This window comes from Coloeus monedula (assembly GCF_965178545.1).
Source record: "Coloeus monedula genome assembly, chromosome: 10".
NCBI classification, from domain to species: Eukaryota; Metazoa; Chordata; class Aves; order Passeriformes; family Corvidae; genus Coloeus; species Coloeus monedula.
Genome location: NC_138790.1, coordinates 5,194,935 through 5,214,225, shown reverse-complemented (window position 1 = coordinate 5,214,225; position 19,291 = coordinate 5,194,935). Strand labels below are relative to the sequence as shown.

Here is a 19,291-nt window from a genome sequence, read left to right as displayed (position 1 = left end):
CTGAAGGCCGTTGCAGGTTTCTGCTGTGACCACCACCTGGATCATTTTAGCCACTTCATGTCTGTTACTGCATCTGAAAAATGGGAATAATACTTCCCAGGAGTGCTGCCATATTTGCTGTTTGTAATATCTGTTAAGACTCCGGAACTAAAGACTTTATAAGAATGTAAAAAGTTACTTCTTCCATTGATTATTCCGAAATTACTGTCAAGACAGTCATGCTTTGATTTAAGAACTGACAGGGTCTCTTGTTACCTGCTTTAGGGAGTCAAAACACTTGGCAGCTACTGAAATGGTTTTCCATCTGCCCAGGTCTCTTTAACACATGTATTGTAGTGGTGAGTAACTCTATTCATTTCAGCTTATGTCATCTTGGATCTTTCTTCAGGCCAAACTGAAACACTCCTGCTCACAATGAGTAGTACCACACTCCATAAAAAGTCTCATTGATTTCAGAAAGGCTTTCACTGATATGTTGTACTATTCATTGTTAAGTAAGGGAATAAATATCACAGTCTCTCTCTGTACACTGAGAGCAAGAGAAACTGGAGGATGGGGAGTGGGAATTACAGAGACAAGGAAACCTTTTATTTAAAAAAGATGCAAAGAAAATGTGATTCATCTGAATGTCTTAACTTTAAAGAAAAGCTTTCACTGGCAAATGATAGAATATAGTATAGAGGCTGACATCTGTAGTAAAGCAGAATTTAGAAATCTCATTCCAAACAAGAATATAAATCACTTGGCTGTTGCATCATAAATTTTACGTAAACAGTGGAAATTCAGCTGAAGTATTACTTTAACCACTGAAGAATTCCAGGATGTAAAAGATAAGGTGTTTCTGGGAGTGAGGCAGGAGTTTGTTTGGGTTTAGTTGCATTCATTTTCTGTCACATTTTACAGGCCGTTCCTTCCGAAGTCACATAATACACTTGCAGCACAGCTTCAGAACTATTGAAAAAAACAAGAGGTTTTGTGGTTTTAAAGGCTACCTAAGGGCACAATAACACCTGAGCCAAAAGTGTTTTATACCTCTAAATGTTTTGACCTTAGTTGCTCAGAGCCCTGCAAGAGTAGACCTGACTCTCCTGGTACACACAGTGGTGAGCAGTGCTTGGCAGCAGGCTGGCAGATGTAGCTGTAGGAGGATGTAAAGAAGTGGAAGAACCCCCCACCTGCATGTGCAAGATGCCATGCTGGTTTAGTCCAAAATACAGGTCATACTGGGAAGGTGCAGAAAACAGCTGTACCTTTCCCTCCCATCCTAATGCCATCCCCACACACTCTTTCACAATCCCCTTCTTGTTCCACTCCACACAGGAAGAGTAAAAACATTGCCATTCACATCTGTCCCTAAGTGCTGATGTTAATCTGTGCTTAACACTCTGGCAGCTGCAAAGTGTGAGATGGTCTGTGGTGAGGGCAGGATGGGCTCTCCAAGGAAAGCTGTCCCAGGTACTGACCTGGCTGAAACAAGTGGTGTTCATCTGCTGCTGTCTGTGCCCTGTTAGAAGATGCAGTGGAACACACTGGGAAGCGTTTCTGGGCACGGAGTTGCTGCTGCTTTGCTTTGGCGATGCACGGCAGCGAAAACTGCTCAGCTGTGCTCCCTGGCCCCGCCACAGCACCACAGGGGGATTTTCTTGGAGATGCATTTCAAGGTCCTGATTTTAGTGGGAGTTACAGAGACTCAGTTTGTGTGAAAACAAGACAATTACTTAGACATGCCCTTGGAATAGCATTTGGCTGTTGTTTGCAATTGCCTATTTCCAGTTATTTTTGACTGTAGAGTGATGAAGTAAGTTGATGAAAGTTCAACAATCAAAATCTCATGCATGCTTTATTACTTCCATTGCTGCTGCACCTAGAATCCCCAATTAAAGCAGTTACGTTTGTCATTTGGGGGGGGGGGGGAATGTCTTCCTTTTCAATAGGTAAGCAAAAAGACAGTAATGAATTTTTTACCAGGCTACCTCTGCCTACTCACCTTTCATTTAAAGTAGACCGTCTCAGAAAAGGGGAAAATTAAAGCACTAGTAATTTTCAAATGGACAGGTAAATCAGACATTTAGTCATGTTTGTGATTTTGCTGTCTTCAAGTTTTCCTGGAGAACTGGTAAAGCAGAGTATAGTCTTCCAATACAAGCCCTGAGTTTAATCAGTCCCTTTGTGACTCTAAGCCAAGCTCATCTTTCAGTTACATCAAATTCAGTCCAATTAATTTTTCCTTGGCACAAGCCATTATTAACAGTACTCAAATAATTCATATTTTCATAAAATCATAGAATAGCTTGGGTCGGAAGGGACCTTTGTTAAAGGTCATCTAGTCCAAGCTCCTGCCCCAGAGCTTAGGGACATAGTTTAGTGGTAGACTTGGCAGTGCTGGGTTAGCGGTTGGACTTCGTGATGTTAAAGGTCTTCTCCAGTTTAAACAATTCTATGGCTCTTGAGATGACCAGAAAATCATTTGTTTCTTCTCTAGTTAGTAGGTTAAAGAGCAAGGCTCCATTGCATTTAATTAGGAGGAAGTAGGAAGAAGGAATGCCTTGAGAAAACCCAGGAAGTGAAAAATAAATAAAAATCAGGCTCCTGGGTTTAAAGAAAATCAACAGCTGTTGGGCTTCTGAGGTCTTACGGCTATCACCTCCCTCTCAGGTTACAAATGTACAGGGTAAGGTGTTTAGCCTTAGTACAGCCCCAGCAGCAGAGCCTCCAAATGTCACACACTCGAGGTGCCAGTGACGCACAGTACATCCAGCCACGCGCCCGGCGTATTCCTCGCGGGGGAGTTCAGGAGCTGGGCCTTTCAAGTCTCCCTCTTTGGCATTTAGCCAAGAGTACTGAGGCTTTGAAAAGCAGGATTGTTCTGAAAGGGGGATGGCAGTTCCAAGCAGCCATTTGCCATGGTATTGCACATCCATCATCTCCCTGTAATACACACTACGTGTGCTCACATCACAGACAGTGCTCTTTTCACTGGCTGAGCGTCTGCAACGCCTGCCAGAGAATTAGGAGGAACTGGCCAGCCTTCAAGATTTCTTCACAAGGACTTCTTAATCAGCTCCCATGCCTCTGTGCTCTCATGGCTGTGTGTCTGGTAATTTGTTGTACTTTATGTACACTCTGTTCATCATACAGATTGGCTTCTTACTTTCTGCAGCAATTCCTCTCACTTTGCCAACACCTTGCCATTTGCAGCTTTAATGCCTATCGATAGCACTTCATCAGCAATAGCTGCCAGTGTATATTCTTTTTACAAGATGTTTACCCTTGGTTTTTATAGATAGTTACAAATTTAGTCACAAACTGATTGAATACTTCGTTTTCATTTGCTTTTTGCATGGACTAGATTCATCAAAATGAATGGATCATTGGAAGATTGAGAACAGCGATGGAGAAGCTTCTCTAGGATGGATTAGTGTCCCAGGCCAAAGTCAGCTCTGCCAAACCCATCCCTGTGTGCCTTGTCTGGGTTTTAAAACCTTCACCGAGAGAGTTTTCACAGCATCCCATAGGCAGCTGCCTGCATAGCCCTAATGCTGGTCCTCATCCCACTGCCAACACACAGTCCCTAATTTGATTTTCCTCTGCCCTGGTAATCTTCACTCCCCAGGCTGAGCCACAGGAACCTGAGCAATCGCCCTATTAGCGAAGCCAGAGCAGAGAAGGCATTTAATACCTCAGGTTTTGTAGTGTCCTCTGTCACCCTGACATTTATCACATTTCTCCGTGTCTCCCTTTCACTGGTGATGGGCCTTTCCTGTGGCCTTTCACATCCGTGCCACTTTCAGTGCAATTAGAGGTTTGGCTCTCCTGTTTGTCACCATGTGCCCCATCCCACCATCCTGTACATCTCCTTTTCCTGTCTGGCTCAATGGGGACACCTGGTTGAGCTGTGTGGGGCCACTTCTTCTATGCCTGCCCATGCTCTGCCACACTAATTGGAGACAGTTTGGTAAAATTATTTCTCTCTGACAGTTTTAAGCAAAACCTATTACCAAAAAGGATCCCTGTGTAACTGGATAGTGAGAGTAAAGTCCAGAGCAAACTTCAGGCATTTCTCCCAGCTGAGTTTCAAGCGCACATTGGTGTAAGGATTGTAACTCATAAGTCAAGCAATTTGCTTCTAATTTTTTAATGGAAACTGGTGGAAATGTGGGATGGGGAAGAGATTGTGCATCAGCCCATGTACAAGGAATTTTTTTGCTCCTAAGGGATGATACTACAGTAATCCTTGCACAAACAAGGCGTGGTATTTTAAAAGGAAACTGTGACATTAGTTCCATTAAAGTTGCATAGAGTTGCGTGACCACTGTCACTCCACAGCAATTTTTTTCATTTACTATCAATGGCAGAACTAAACTGTCTTTTGATATTCAGTGAGGTACGACAATTTGTTGCAGAGAAACAGATACAAGATTGTATCTTCTCCTGCCTTCTCTTCTCCCACTCCCTGTCTAGAAATAAATGCTCTGAGTGTTGCAAGGTCTCATCTCACAGTATCTTCTGCTTTTTGGAATAGCCATGGCAGAACTGAGGGGTTCTTATGGGTGGGTGACACATCACAGGAGTACTTCTGTTTCCTGTTACAACAGCCTTGACTTGCTTTCAGCTTTGGAGATGTCAGGAGCCTGTACTTCTTGAGTGTGCCAGGTCAGTGATAGAGGGATGTCATTCAGTGCACATCCCAGCACTTGGATACACAGTTGGTCAGTTGGAGAAGATTCAGTGAAATGATTAGTTCTGTCTCTTCTAATTGTTTTGAATGGTTCTTATCTGAATTTGTAACTAGAGGGCTGTATATCTGTGGGGTTTCTAGTTTAGGGTTTGATTGCAGCCTTATGGATGTCTGGTAACTTGGTAACTGTTCTGAATACCAGTAAATGTTGGGGTTTAATTGAATTTTAAAGTGTCCACTGTTGTTCTTTGCTGTCCTTTAATTATCACTGTTTGTATTTTCCCATTTTTAATTTGACAGTAGTGCAGGAATGCCCCAGTCAAGATCCTGACCTTGGCTACTGTAGGTGCACAGAAATGGTTGTCCATGTCCTGAAGAGCCTACACAGGCCAGAAAGAAAACTGAATGGTTGCAAATCACCTTCTAAGCTCCTTTTCTTTTTATAGTTCATGGCTCAGGGAATACTACTCAGCAACAGTGGTTAGAAAGACTCTTCCATTCACCTTGTACTGTCTCTGCCTGTCTGGGAAATCGTTACCTCTGCTTTGTAACACACCAGTCTTTATGAACCTGTGTTTCAGATCTCTAATCTGTCCTTAAATTAGGTATTTTTCCTCGATACCTCAGTTTGCAGCGCTTTCTCCATCAGCTGGCTCCAATTATATGATCCTCACATGCTATCTCTGAATAAATGGTCTTTGAAGTTATAAAGCAGAAAGATGCCCTTGGTAAGCTGCTTTGATTCAGCTGCTTCAAGCAGGAGGAGCACAGTTGAGGTATGAAGGTTAATTTCACTGATCTCAACTCAAGTTAAATAAGAATTTAATGAAGTCCAACAGATGCTCAGTTTACTATTCCTGAAACCTAGTTTCTCCAAATTCTTTATCCAAATACACAGTCTATGATGTTTTCTTTTCCAGCAAAGAATATATTACTTGGCCTAGATTTTTGTAAGATGTCAGATGACAGGAATGGGCCTACTGAGACCAATCCAAGATGCTTAGTGTTCTCTGGGAAAAAAAAAATCCAACTGCTTGTCTAGTTTTCAGATGGGATAGAGTTAATTTTCATCTTAGTAGCTGGTACAGTGCTGTGTTTTGAATTCAGTATGAGAATAATGTTGATAAGACACTGATGTTTTGATTGTCGTTAAACAGAGCTTACCCTGAGTCAAGGACTTCTCTGTTTCCCATGCTCTGCCAGTGAGGAAATGCAGAAGGAGCTGGGAGAGAGCATGGCCAGGACACCTGACCTGAGCTGGCCAAAGGGGTATTCCATGCCACAAGCCCAGTATATAAACTGGGAGGAGGTGGCCAGGAGGCATCAGTCCCTGTTCAGGGACGGGCTGGGCATTGGCCATCTGGTGGGGAGCAACTGTGTAGTGCATCACTGACGTGTCTTGGGTTTTATTCCTCTCTCCTTTTCATTACAATTATTGTTAGGTTTACTTTTTCTTTTTCTGGTTCTCTGCCCTCAAAGATAGGGGCAGGGGACTGAGCCAGCAGCTGATTCTGGGTACTACATGGTTTAACCCCAGTTGGGGTACTTAGCTGCCAACTGGGGTTAAACCGCAACACTGCTTGACCTGGTTCCTGAATGGGAGCCCTGAGGAGTAGACCTCTACCTACTGTGCCAAACCTGGGACCTGGGCTCGTGGTCTAGCCCAAAGTCCTGTTTGTCTGTGCTGGTTATGACTCAGGTCTCACCCAGGGCCAGGAGCAGATTGGAGGGGTGGAGAACCAGCACTCAAACCCTTGCCCCCACAGAAGGACGAGCCACCTGCCATCATACAGGCATGTGGATGTTTGGCATACATCAAAGAAAAATCAAATTCTTAATTAAAAAGGAAGATCCTTTGTAATCCTGAGTGAACAAGTATATACCTGAATTCCAGATGGGATGTTATGGAGCCCTTCTGCAACAGTAAATTCAAGGATCTCTTACAACCTGTGGTGTCAGTGAAATGTGGCTTAAGTAGATTATGACACAGTCAACTTTGACTGCAAATCTCTTCTTACCAAGATGGAATCTGCATGTGAAATAAGGTTTGCTCGGCCTAGACATCCACAGGCTGGCCTGACTTGCACAGCAATCCCGAGTACAGGTTCACATCAGAGATCTTAATTATTGTCTCATAAATATTGTCTCAAACATCAGGCAAGTAATCTGCATTTTGAAAAGTCTCTAAATGGGTGTTTACATAATTTATGTTTTAAGAAGTCCACTGATGTGTATTTGCATAATAGACTACAGCAGTGCCAACAGATCCATCACAGCATACAGTGTCAGATCTTATGAACTTCCAGTGGGTTTTTCCCTTTATTGGAGCTCCTGTGACAGAAAGAAATGGCAGTAACTGATATACCTCAGAGCAGACTGAGTGCCTGTCAGAGCTTCTTTGGCTGGCTGGAAACAACGGAAGTCAAGCTGCCTGCTCAGTCACCTGAGAAGTGCTCTATGTATGTTCATGCCAGTTCTGTGCATAGAAACAGCAGAGATGGTCCTTCACATTCATCAAAGTCCATTGAATTCCCTGATCTGGGGTCCCCATTGCTCTCCACATGCTTCCAGCAACACCCTGATGCTTGCATGCTGTCCGGCTTCCTCCTCCTTAAAAACAAGTACCTTTTCACACCACCACCCTAAGCCCCTTGTCATGAGCCACTGGATCCATTCACAGGTGCCTGCAGAAGGACCATGGGCTTTGTCACTGGTGTCACCTGGGCAGTCAAGCTTGAGCACATCAGTGTAGAGAGAAGCCAGACCTTTGAGTTCCAATGCAGGGTTTATCACTCTCCAAATGGTGTTTCTACCATTCTCATGATGGAGATAATGCCTTGAGGAGGGTTTAGCCCATGTGGGCTAGCGGCAGAAGTGTTTTTTCCTTTTGGCCAAGTGAGAGAACCCTGGCCAATGTAAAGTTGAGCGGTGCTGTTACACAAAAAAGGGGGATGATCTGTAGCCCTCAGTCTGTTATGTACCAGTGTTGGCAGACTAGTTAAACTCAAGTCTGGTGTTTTTGCATCAGGTGACTCCATGAAAATTGGAGGGGGCAGTTCACATCCTTACAAAAACAGAACAGGGAAAGGGGTCATTGCCAGCTCCAAACAAGAATTTCCTTCCTTTAATTTGCCCCACAGTCTGAACACTGACAGAACATAGCTTTATGCATATCCTAATGGATGGGGCTTCATTTTGTAAGACTTTCTACTAGAAAAGTTTATTTTTTACCCTGGTTGTATATGTCCTTTCCATTTATGTTGATTTGGGTATTCATCATCCTGCTGTCTGTGATAAGGGTTCATCAGTTTCACTGCATGCTACTAATAAGATAATGCTTTTAAGCCATTTGGTATTTTCACATGAAACATGTTCTTCCTGCTGCAGATCCTCAGCAGAGTGATGGCTCTAATCATCCTCCCCGTCAATAACTGTCAGCTGTGATGGAGCTGGGGTTCTGGCTGGCCGGATAAACCAGCAATGTGAAATAAAGGCTATGCAATGCTGAAGAGTTGCCAGGCTAGAGCAGGAGAAAAGACTAATTTAAGCTTCCCACACCAGTGCTGAAGCAAGCCTAATGCCATGATGTTTTTCTATACTACTCCTGATGTTCAGGCTAAAATGATTAATCCAGGATAGTATCTTGCCACAGTTTCTTTTGATTTCAGTTCTGAGCGAAATTAAATACTGGAAAGATTCAATAAACAAACATTTCCTACTGATTGATACAAGGACTAGAACTACTGTTTGGCATTACAACTAATCCTTTTTATCATCTTTGGAGGGCTGTGAGCCCTTAGCACAAGAGCCCTCTGCACTCCCTTGGAGGAGAGAGGCCTGAGGGCAAAAAGACTTTCCCCAGAGATAAGCAACCTTCCTCTGGGTCATGGTGACAAAGTGAACCACCCCTAGCATGCCTTGCTTCTATATGGCAATAGCCTGTACCCAGTTGGCTAATTGGTTTCTACCCCACCCCCTGCCTTTCTCATAAAAAGCCCCTGTTTCTGCCCCTGACTAGAGAACCTTTGTCCCTGGCCTTTCTTCACAGGGGCTGCTGGACAATAAAGGCTACCTCTGTGGAACTACCACATGAAGCTCCTGTCTCTCTGTTCCCGAGTTCACCTTGGGTGATTTCACAAAGAGCTGAATCACAAGAGCTGATATCACTTGTAGCAGAGTAGTTGCTACACTTGCTGAAATCACCTGCTGCCCAGGGAGGCCTGCCATCACCCCTGGCAGAGTTGTTCTTTGCAGGATGCTCTCTCTAGGAAGGTTGTGGCATACAGATGCTGACCGGCATCGGACCCCCTGAGATAATAATCTAGATTAAAAGAAGTCAGATGCTATGTAGATTGAAGTGATTTCAGTGTTTATTCTATAATTAAACATCAATTATTATTATTATATCCTATTTGAACCTCTTTAAAAGATTTTTAGGATAAGGTTCTATGGCTGCTCAAGAAATGACAAATACAGGAAGCATTTTAAACCCTCACGGCTGCCATTGAGATCTGGGGACTTCAGAATCTTAAAGCAGGAATTGTATCTGCCCAAGTTTCTAAGGGAGCAGTGGGAATAACTGGAGGAATTTTGACTGGCTTTTAAAGGATGAGTACTGATGAGAGCAGCCTGCTTGCAGGGTGAAAAGACCCTTTCAGATATCTTTTAGAGATACTTGTGATTATTTTCCTGTGCCTGCCGTGCTGGAAGTTGATGTGAGTTATTCACTCCGGGTTTGGCTGAGCTGCCTGCAGTGCCTGTGTTGAGTTCTCCCTGCCTCCTTTTAAAGGCTGCTGAGCTAAAAGGGCTCTGCCCTGAGTCCCAGATCTCTGGTGGGAGGGGAGTTCTGCAGTGGCTTATTTTCTCCTGCTTGCTCCTTACAGATACGAGAGCTGCTTATGCTGTAATGTGAGAGGATGGCTTCCTAAGCAGAGAGCAGTCTGGGCTCCTGCCCCTCACTGCTATCTTCTTGGGGAGGCATGAACAGACCTCATGCAGTGGCACAGAGCAGATTCTGTTGTCCCTTCTCTTTTGGCTGACAACCTGTTAGTTAATTTGAGTAGTTCTTTCCAGTGTATTTTGGGCCAGTTTGCTTCCAGGGTAGACCCAGGTAGTTCAAGCAGAGCCTGCTTCAGGCTGAGGTATACCTCCTCTGACTGGACAGGGCACGAGAGACCTGGGTTCAAGCACCCTTTCTAAATCACTCACAGGAAGGATCTGAGCCTGGTATCGTCTGTCATGGGAGCACAACTGAGCTGCTGCCCCAGCTGGCAGATTCCTCTCTGCTCTCTTACCACTTGGTGTGATCCCACAGGCCTGTGCTGGCAAGGTCTGGCCAAGGAGAGCAGACCTGCAGAGCATCCTCCACCTCCAGCACAGCTCCCCAGGGCTCATGTGCACAGCCAGCTGCAGAAACACAAACAGTGCAGGGCTTTTGGAGATGGAGAAGGATCTAGAGAATCCTTCTGCCCCTATGGCTAGGCAACAGCCTAGACTGGGAGAGTTGAGAATCTCAGTGGTGCATGAACACAGCTCGGGCAGCGGGCCTGGCACATGGAAGACTGAACTTCCTTGGGGATTGTGTTGCTGTACAAAGGTTGTAGTCTACTCAAACCTGACCTTACTCTCAAGCTATGTGATTGTCTTCTCATGGCATGATGAAATTGTAAATGCTGCTTAGGTAGGACCTGTGAGTGTTTTCAGTATGAGTTTTCAGTTCTAGACCTGAAGGCTGAGAGACCTGTGCCTAACTTCAGCACGTGGGGTAATAGTATTTATCTTGGTGCTACAAGTTTTGTTTAAAGTTAAACAAAGGTTAAGGTAAGTTCCAACCCTGGTTGTAAGTTGAACTTACACTGCTGAAGTATAAGATCATATCCAGGCTTTTTACAAAATGGAGCTCTCTTGTGTTTAGAGCAGCAGAGCTAAATTAAAATCCTTATTACAAATTTCAATTTCAAGTACAATTAGCAGGTTATGAAAAGGTTGGATATTTGTAACATGTAAATTTTGAAGCCAGAAAAGGTGCAGTTTCTCCTTAAGGAAAAGAGTGCCAACAACACATGCTCCTTTTCTTCCCAAGAAATTAAGGAGTGTCTGGGGGAGAGGAGTTGGGATGGCTTTAAATATTTTTGTACTCCCTTCCAAAATAAGTTTATAGTTTCCCCACATACAATTTAATTAAACCTTCGATTTGACCTTTGTATTGAGCAATAAAAGTTAACTGGGAAAGATGTGGGTAGGAGAGCACAAACAAAGCATGCCCCATGTCAGCCAGTGTGAGAACTGTTTCTGTAACCAAAACTAATGAGATCATCAGGACAAAAGCAAAAGCCAAAGCATTTTCAATTATTACTAATATTTTTCTTCCTCGAGCCAGTTTATATTTTTCCTAATTACAGCTTTGAGCTGTGGTGTGATATTTAGCAGATGCCTTCAGCACTTGGCGTGCTGATCACTTGCACGCTCCAGACTGGCAGGGGCACCTAATCTTTGAAGTCTGGAGCTCACATTCATCTTTAACCATAAAGGTCAGCCCTGCATTCCTCGCATCCCCCCAAACTCCCATTAAGTTTAATAGGAGTTTGGAGCATGCAAGGCATGCGGCATCAGGATCACTCTCAGTCTTCCTGATATTGCCAGTGAGGCATGTACACAATTTCTAAACTTAGCTAATTAATTGCACCATACAGTGAAGGCAGAAGGCTGTCACAGGGCTTTTTAGTTGTTTCTTTTATTACAAGAAAGTTACAACAAATGTTCAACAGATTTACTGGGAACATCATGTTTTACAGATATTTCCATGCTGTGTTTCAGGATATCATGTCAGCTGTGCTGCACTACGTATGAGGTATCTGGCAAACTAAACAAGCATAAACATGCAACCACAAACATGTGCCTAGGACTAGACTAAAAACAGATGTTTCCAGGAAATGTAAAAGATGTTTGGCATGTTTTAAGCTTATACTTTCAGCTTGTCTCCATTTGAATAAGTCCCATATTAATATAAACAAAATGACAAGACCTCTTCTTGCAAATGACTGATTGATTAATGGAAGTACTTCTGAATCATGTGAGCTTTGTTAGGTTAGATTATTTCTTCCCAATAAAAAGATGGACTGTTCCTGCTTGACATTTACCATGGCAGGAGCTGAGGCAGTTCTATGTGTGGGTTTACTTTTTAACCCCCAGAACTAATACAGTTGTATTGTGGCTCCTGAAAATCGTGCAAGGTTTGCTATGGCCACTGTATATCACAAGCCAAACACATACAGTGACAGGTTTCCTTAGAGCAGGACAGATGAGATAATATCCTGTTCTCTCTATACACATATATATTGCATTCAGATGTATGTGGACTAAAAGATTGCTTGGGAAATGGGGAAGGAGTTGGCCATTTCATGTACGTGTGGCTTCTAGGCACCTGACATCTCAAACTGTCTCATGGTTGTTCCTGTCTTTTCTTGATTGCATTTGAATGAGTTCCTTAAAGTTCCAGCCAATGTTATTTCTTGAGGAGAGTAGGTATGGCTCTCAGATGGAAGAGTTTGCATCCAGAGTGCACAAAATGTGCAGGAAATAAAGTAGTTCTCTCACTGGTTCACACGGAAAGGCGACCTGCCAAAGATCACACAGAGCTTAATATAGAATTAAAACCCAGACACAGATAATCCTCGTCCCAATTTATGATTATCCCCCCACACATTCCTTAAAAGAGAAACTTCTTAAAAAGAGAAATGGGAAGATCTCCAAATCAAACTGGGACACATCAGCTTACCCCCATAATCTTGTCCCACAGGTCTTCTGGAAAGGCTGGCCTGAACTTAATGCCACTTAGGAGTTCAGTGGGGAGAGTGCTCTATGCACTTGAAACTCCTGGAGTTCTTCCTTCTTCTGCTTAAAGATTTTTTTTCCTCCTAACACCAGGTTTCCATAAAAAGGTGTGTGGGGCAAAGGCTTCTGTAGACACCACGTTCTCAGGCTGAAATAGAAAATGGTAGAACAGTACATACATGGGAGGATGCAGAGCTTTTCATTGCTCTCTTCTTCTGGCTCCAAAAAAGCATACATTACACCCACCTTTTACTGACTGGTATTACATAGATGACAATAATAGACTCCAGAATTTGGAGAATTGCATCACAAGTTATCATACTTCAGGAGTTCTCACATTCCCATTTCCACAGCATTCCTGTTTCCATTTGTTTGTTGCAGCTGTAACTGGAAATAATTAGTGCTGGTCTTAATGTCAGGATAATGGATTATTTGGAAATTGTTGGTACATTTTATGGTGACAGCATTGTTTTGCAATTTCAGAGCTTCTTCCTTTGAATATGTAAAAGTAATTTCAGCTTTTGCTACCCGAGGTGATAAAAAGCTAATAATAACACTGCAGCATCTACTGTAATTTAAGAGCCTGTTCCACCAAGTTGCACCTAGCTTTAATTTTCTTATGAAGCTGTCAGGCAAACCCAAGCCCGTGATCGAAGGGAAATTTATCATGCAACTGAGCTCCAACGTGGAGAGTAACTGCAGGTGCTGACCAGTTCACTTCAGACCTGCATTATAAGTGTCATTACATCCATGATGAGGCATTCAAAACCAAGGCATTAATTTGCTATCGTAGATGCTGACAGTCTGTCTTCTCAAAGCACAGTGTTTGCATGAAAGTCTGGAAAGAAGTGGACAGGTCTGACTTGATGTAATTAATGTGGGGAAAGCAGAAATAAACAATCTCTACTTCTTTTGTCTCCCGAAATAGCTGGGTTGAAAGTTCTCTCTAGCAGCTCATGGTTAAAACTGATGGAAACGTGTCCAGAATCCCCACTTTGTTAAGGGCACGGTGGATTGATGAGCACGGATTCTCTGCTGTCAGTGCCCCACTCCATTAGAAAACAGGCTGCTGTAATTAACATTTACAGGACTGGTCTGGCAAATCTCTCTGGTTTGTTTTTATTCAGCATCCCCTCACAGGGGCTGTACCCCTGTCTGGTGAGCGGATCTGTAGCCTCAGAGGCACGCAGGCTGTTGGGCAGTCACAAGTGTAGTGCCTGACGAGCAGAGGTCCAGTCATTTACAGTCACAGAGAAAGGACTGAGCTCAAATCAGATCAAGAGAATGACAAAAAAGGAAGGAGGTTTCTATTAAGTAGCTAAACGAGTTCATCCCTTGGCAGGACAGTAATGAACAGATGAAAGCAGACCGTGCTGATAGCGCTCACTAGAGAGCAATAGCATGCAAATACACCAATAAATAGTTTTATCTTTGACAATCCCTAGCAGTAGCAAACTGCAAATCACTTGGCCTAGGAAGGGGGAACTGACAGCTTGGGTGCCAGTACGACTTTAACTTCTGTCTGATGACCTGGTAATAACATAAAAAAATCATAATTGCATTGTTTTGCCCCGGTATCTTTACTGACTCCAGTTAAGGTGTACTTCAACATACGATTCACTGAATGCATTTGAAAGGCGTAATCAGACCTCACTATAGGGGAGGTTTCCTGTTCCTAAATTAGATGTCAGTGACAGTTTTGGTTCTCCCTGTCATCCTAAGCTGGTTTCTCTGAGGAACAGTATTGATCCATAGAAGTATTTATGAGTAGCTCGGTGCCGTCGGAGTGGCACATGCATTACTGAGCAGCAATCTGCGGTTACATCTCGGAGGTGAAGATAATCCTGTATGCTCTAAACAGCGAGGTCAAGTCATTTTCATTATGTGTTTTGTTTGTACTGTCAAGATGTGAATTTAGCAGCAGTTAACACAGATAAGAGTTCAGCTAAGGAAGTGGACTCAATCCCCTGGACTAACTGAGCTGTAATCACAGGGCCTGGAGGAACTCTGAGCCATCTTCACTGACTCCAGCAGACCCTGTCCTCAGCAAGAGTCCCGAAAGGCTGCTCAGAAAGGCTGCTTTGGCAGTCAGCTGCCTTCACTAAGCACCCGTTTTGGCAGGATTTGAATATTCTCACTGAGAGCCTGGATGAGGGAACAGCACAGTAGCTACTGCAGTGGCTGTATCACCATCGTGGTGCAGTGGTAAATAAACAGCATAGAACAATGTTTATATGCCACTGTCCAAAGGTCATCACATTGTCAGGCTGAGGTTAGCTGAAGCCTTCAGAGAGTTTAACCACTCCATTTCTGGAAAGGAGAGAGGGACTGATGGTGAAAGGAAGTTTCTAGCAATGGCGAAAGCTTCTAGTTGTGAACCATAAAGCCTTTAAAACGCAGAAGGTAAATAGGAGAACAAACCAAAGCTGTGGGGTTTGGTTGGTTGGTTTTATGAAGTCATGCTCTGGAGGCTGGATTCATGGGTGCTGAACATCTGGGGTTTTCTGTGTTGAGACTGAAGTTTCATTTCTGTGCTAGTCTTCACACTAACACTTTTTTCTTTCCTAGCATGATCAGTACTTTTTGCCTTTTGAATGTCAGTAGTAGACTGAACATAACCATCTCTGACTCAGAGAAAAAAGATTTAAGAGGAAAAACTCATTTAACTCAGAGTCTCTCAGCCAAAATCATGGAGTGAGTAAGCAACAGGAACTCTGAGGAAACTGTAATAAAACATGAAATCTTTATACTGCTGAAATTTGTGCCTTAAAAACTAAATACAGGATTGAAAACGATTTTGAACTGAATTGAAAGTTAAGCTATTTTTGTTTATTTTTTAGAAAGGAGAAAACGGAGCATTTTAAATAAAATGCCAATTTTGCACAATTAGATCCCAAATTAGAATTGGCTATGAATAGCATCAGAAGATCCTCTGCTGTGAAGACAGAGAGAGAATTCAGAACGTAGTCCTTCCCCTGGAAAGGATGAAGGCAGAATTTCCTAATGTATTATTTAACGCTTGTTATGTAGTGCATTAAGCAGTCACTGAGAGGAAAGCTTTTAAAAACCAACGGTCTCTCTGATAGCATTAAATCTTACCTTAGATTTTTGGTTAAGTCAATAGTTAGAAAATAAACGAATTAATACATTTCAGTCTGCCCGATTTATAGACGCCAATCAAGTTACAATGCTGGACATGGCCAGCTGAAAGAGGGGAATAGATTTACCTGAGTGAGGTCTTAATTTAATCAGCTGGCCCCAGAGAGCTGAAGTCAGCAGGCTGGGTTGATATAAGAGGCAGCAGAGAAATAGTGCCTTTACTGCAGTTGCAAAGGAGAGTGACAGTGATGGAAAGGACTCTAGGCAGTGTCAGAACACACCTATTTCCATGATTTATTCTTAATTTACTTTAATGACAGTCTGAAGGTTGTCCATTTTTCTTTAAATGTCCTCAGAATACTGATATTTTCTAAACATTTAGAGCATGCTTTTTCTCCCCCTCCTTTCTGTGAGCTCCATTGCAAGTTGGAATCAAAGAGGAGATATGCCTGCACTTTGCCATAAGGAATTTTGAGCACAATGTCAGACTACCCTTTTCCCAAAGTACTCCTTGCCAGCTGGTGTCCCTTCACTGCAGTCACTCTTGAGTCAGGTGTAGGAATCACACGTTCCTCCAGGATTAATGTTGATATTATGGTAAAATGGAGGAATTCATTGTATTTCTCTTACAGTTTATTCTGGCAAAAGAACAATGTGTGCTTTCCCAATACAATAGCTCATTTTTAGTATCAAGTGAATTTATTGATGGTTGTTCAGAACTACTGACGTGCAGACAATGATCTCAGATTGCATTTACATTTCTGGAATACTTTCCATCTTTCCAGTTTCTGCCAGGAACTTGCTTCTGTGATTCAGAGTTTTCATTTTAAGATTGGACTGCTGTTTCATCTGCATTACAAATCTATGCCTTTTGCTTTCTTTTTTATGTGCACTGCATTCATTAGTATCGCAAATCCTTTAAACTTGGACCTGAACATTTATTGTTAATTATAAATTCTTCCAGGTAGGCATTTTTTCTTTCCAAGCACTCAGGTATGCTTTTACAGATTGACTATAAAATCATCATCCCTTCAGCAGGTGAAATAGTCTGGTTGGTTGGTTGGTTGGTTGGTTGGTTTTTTCTCCACAATGCCAGTGAGAGGGTTTAAGGGCAATATGGTCTCAGTAATATTTGCAAATGGCTTGGAAATGTCTTCATAACCAAGATTTATTATTTTCTCTCTTTTAAAAAAATCCATGTTTTTGCAATAAAGAGCTACTTCTACTTTCTTCGGAATCCAATTCTTTATATAAAAATACATGGAATTGCCTCAAAATGCATCTGAAGGGAGAAGCCTTCCAGTGCTTAAAGGAGACAAAAAAAGGAGGGAGAGTGACCCTTTACACAGGAGACACTGAAAAGGACAAGGGGTAATGATTTTACATGAAAAGGTGAGAGATTTAGTTTAGATACTTGGAAGAAGTTCTTTACTCAGAGGGTGGAGAGGCCCTGGCGTAGGTTGCCCAGAGAAGCTGTGGATGCCCCATCCATGGAAGTGTTCAAGACCAGGTTGGGCAGGGCTTGGAGCAACCTAGGATAGTGTAAGGTGTCCCTGCCCATGGCAGGGGGGTGGAACAAGGTGGTCTTTTAGGTGCCTTCCAACCCAAACCAGTCTGAGATTCTATTAAGTCAATATCCAATCTCCTGTAGCAAACCACCAACCTGAAGGGTGTTTCACTGTGACATGTTACAAAGTCACTCAATCCTAAAACCATGTTTTAAAGCATGAGCTGGTTCCCATCCCAGGTGAAACTGAAGGTACTTCTGTGAGAGAAGATCATGTTCTGAGCCCAGCCACTGCAATGCAGAATACCTATTATTCTGCTAAGGCTGTGTCTGCAAGTAGCCAAGGGGAGCCAGGCAGGCAGAGAAGGCTTGTTATGCGGAACAGTGGGTGCTGAGGACAGAGTAGCCATGCTGAGCCCAACTAAAACATTAGTGCAAGTGCCTCATCAGTCTCCATACATGTTTCAGTTACTCAGTGTGAGTGTACAACAATGGAAAGAACTTAAAGCTCTATTTAAAAGATGTGTGATTAATCTCATGTTTACTTTCATGTTTTCAGATATACTTAAGGACAAGAAAACCCATCCAGAAAACAGAAATGAACCAAAACCAACCGTGAAAAAGATTGACACCACAACCACCACAAGCACTGTCAAGTCATCCTCCAAACACAGTGTAACTGGAAATGGGAGCAGTCCAGCCCTGAGTCCCTCCCTTGCTGTTCTGGCAGCACTAGCAGTTCTGTGGCACTGTCCCCTGTAGCTGTATTGCCGTGCAGATGCTGTGCTAGTGCTCCTGTTCACTGTCATTTATACCTGCAGCCTTACCTGACTGGAAACAAATGGAAATGGCTCTCTCATTGATGTGATGTGTTAGAATAAATAAGCAGTGATATGCTGGAGTTGGCAGATACCAAGTGTCATCACTTACAATGTCTGAAGATAGCCTTTGGCAAAGCCCATCCAAGGTACAGCAAGGATGATCACAAGGGTCTGAATAGCTTAAGTTATGGGGTAGAAATAATTGAAAACACAGAAATTGTGTATGTGTGTGTTAACTGTTTTTATCAATTTCATTTGCTAGAATCTGACTGGCTGTTGTTTATTTGTTTAGATTTTCTGATAAGTTATATGAATGGTCACTCTTCAAATTCTAGGCAATCCATACTTTGGTTTTTTTAGTGAACAGCTAACAAGCTGTGCTACAGTTCATAGAATCATAGAATGTTATGGGGTTGGAATGGACCTTAAAGTTCAGCTAGTCCCAACCCCCCTGCCATGGGCAGGGACACCTCCCACCAGAGCAGGTACCAGGTTGCTCCCCTGTACAGTGAAGTGCTCTCTACCAGCCTGATCAAATTCCTGAGCGGTCAAGAAGATCAAAGCATGTTTGAAACTTCTTTTCACTCTTACTGTTTAGATTGTAGGAAGCAACATAAAAACATATGGTGTGTCTAATATATCAGTATAGTTGCCTTAACTGTGGAAAAAAATAGAACCACTTTGTTTACTGAGGGACATAGATAGTGAGTTTCCCTGCCCCACAAAATGTCATTACCAGATGCTTAAGCATATGCTCAAGGCTTATTGGATGAATGTCCAGCAAAGGGAAACATAAATAAACATAATAATGTTTTATCCACTTGAATGCAGCTCTGTACAGAAAAAAAAAGAAAGATAATTCACTTCAAACTTACTTTGCCTATGAGATGTTACACAGAAACCAACTTAAGTTTTCCATAAAGGTCCCAGAGATATGAATTATTGGGCACTCCCATTAGACACTAACTAGATTTTGTGCATTATGGATCTCTGAAACCAACTGTTTCATAAACTGTGTATTATTTAATTACATTTAATGTTTAAAATTTTGTATCACGTTAGGTGTAAATGTAAAACGTTCTGAAATCTAGAACATTCTTTGTTATGCTTCATCTTGATTGCTACCCTAGAAAATGTCAAATGTGCATTATATTACAAGGCTATTTTTTTTAAATCAATGATACATTGATGCATTTTAACTTTTTGGATGAAAAAGTACTATAATAACTTCTAATGGGTTAAGAGTTAATGTGTGTTTTCCAACAACTGTTTACAGTGCCATTGAATATATGTGTACAAACACAACTGTATGAATACAGTGATTAATATGATAAATATATGAAACATTAGAAT

General features: G+C 42.4%; 1 protein-coding gene across 1 annotated transcript in view; it reads left to right on the top strand.

Moving 5' to 3' along the window:
• LOC309576577 (glypican-5-like) overlaps positions 1–17,963 on the top strand; it is a gene marked incomplete at its 5' end in the record, with an annotated part of 330,180 nt that extends 312,217 nt beyond the window's left edge. The window contains one exon of the mRNA XM_082287977.1: positions 17,677–17,963. Within this exon, the coding sequence (XP_082144103.1) occupies positions 17,677–17,879 (203 nt within the window). The 3' untranslated portion in view covers positions 17,880–17,963. The remainder of the gene's footprint in view (positions 1–17,676) is intronic.
• Between the last annotated feature and the right edge of the window lie 1,328 nt (positions 17,964–19,291).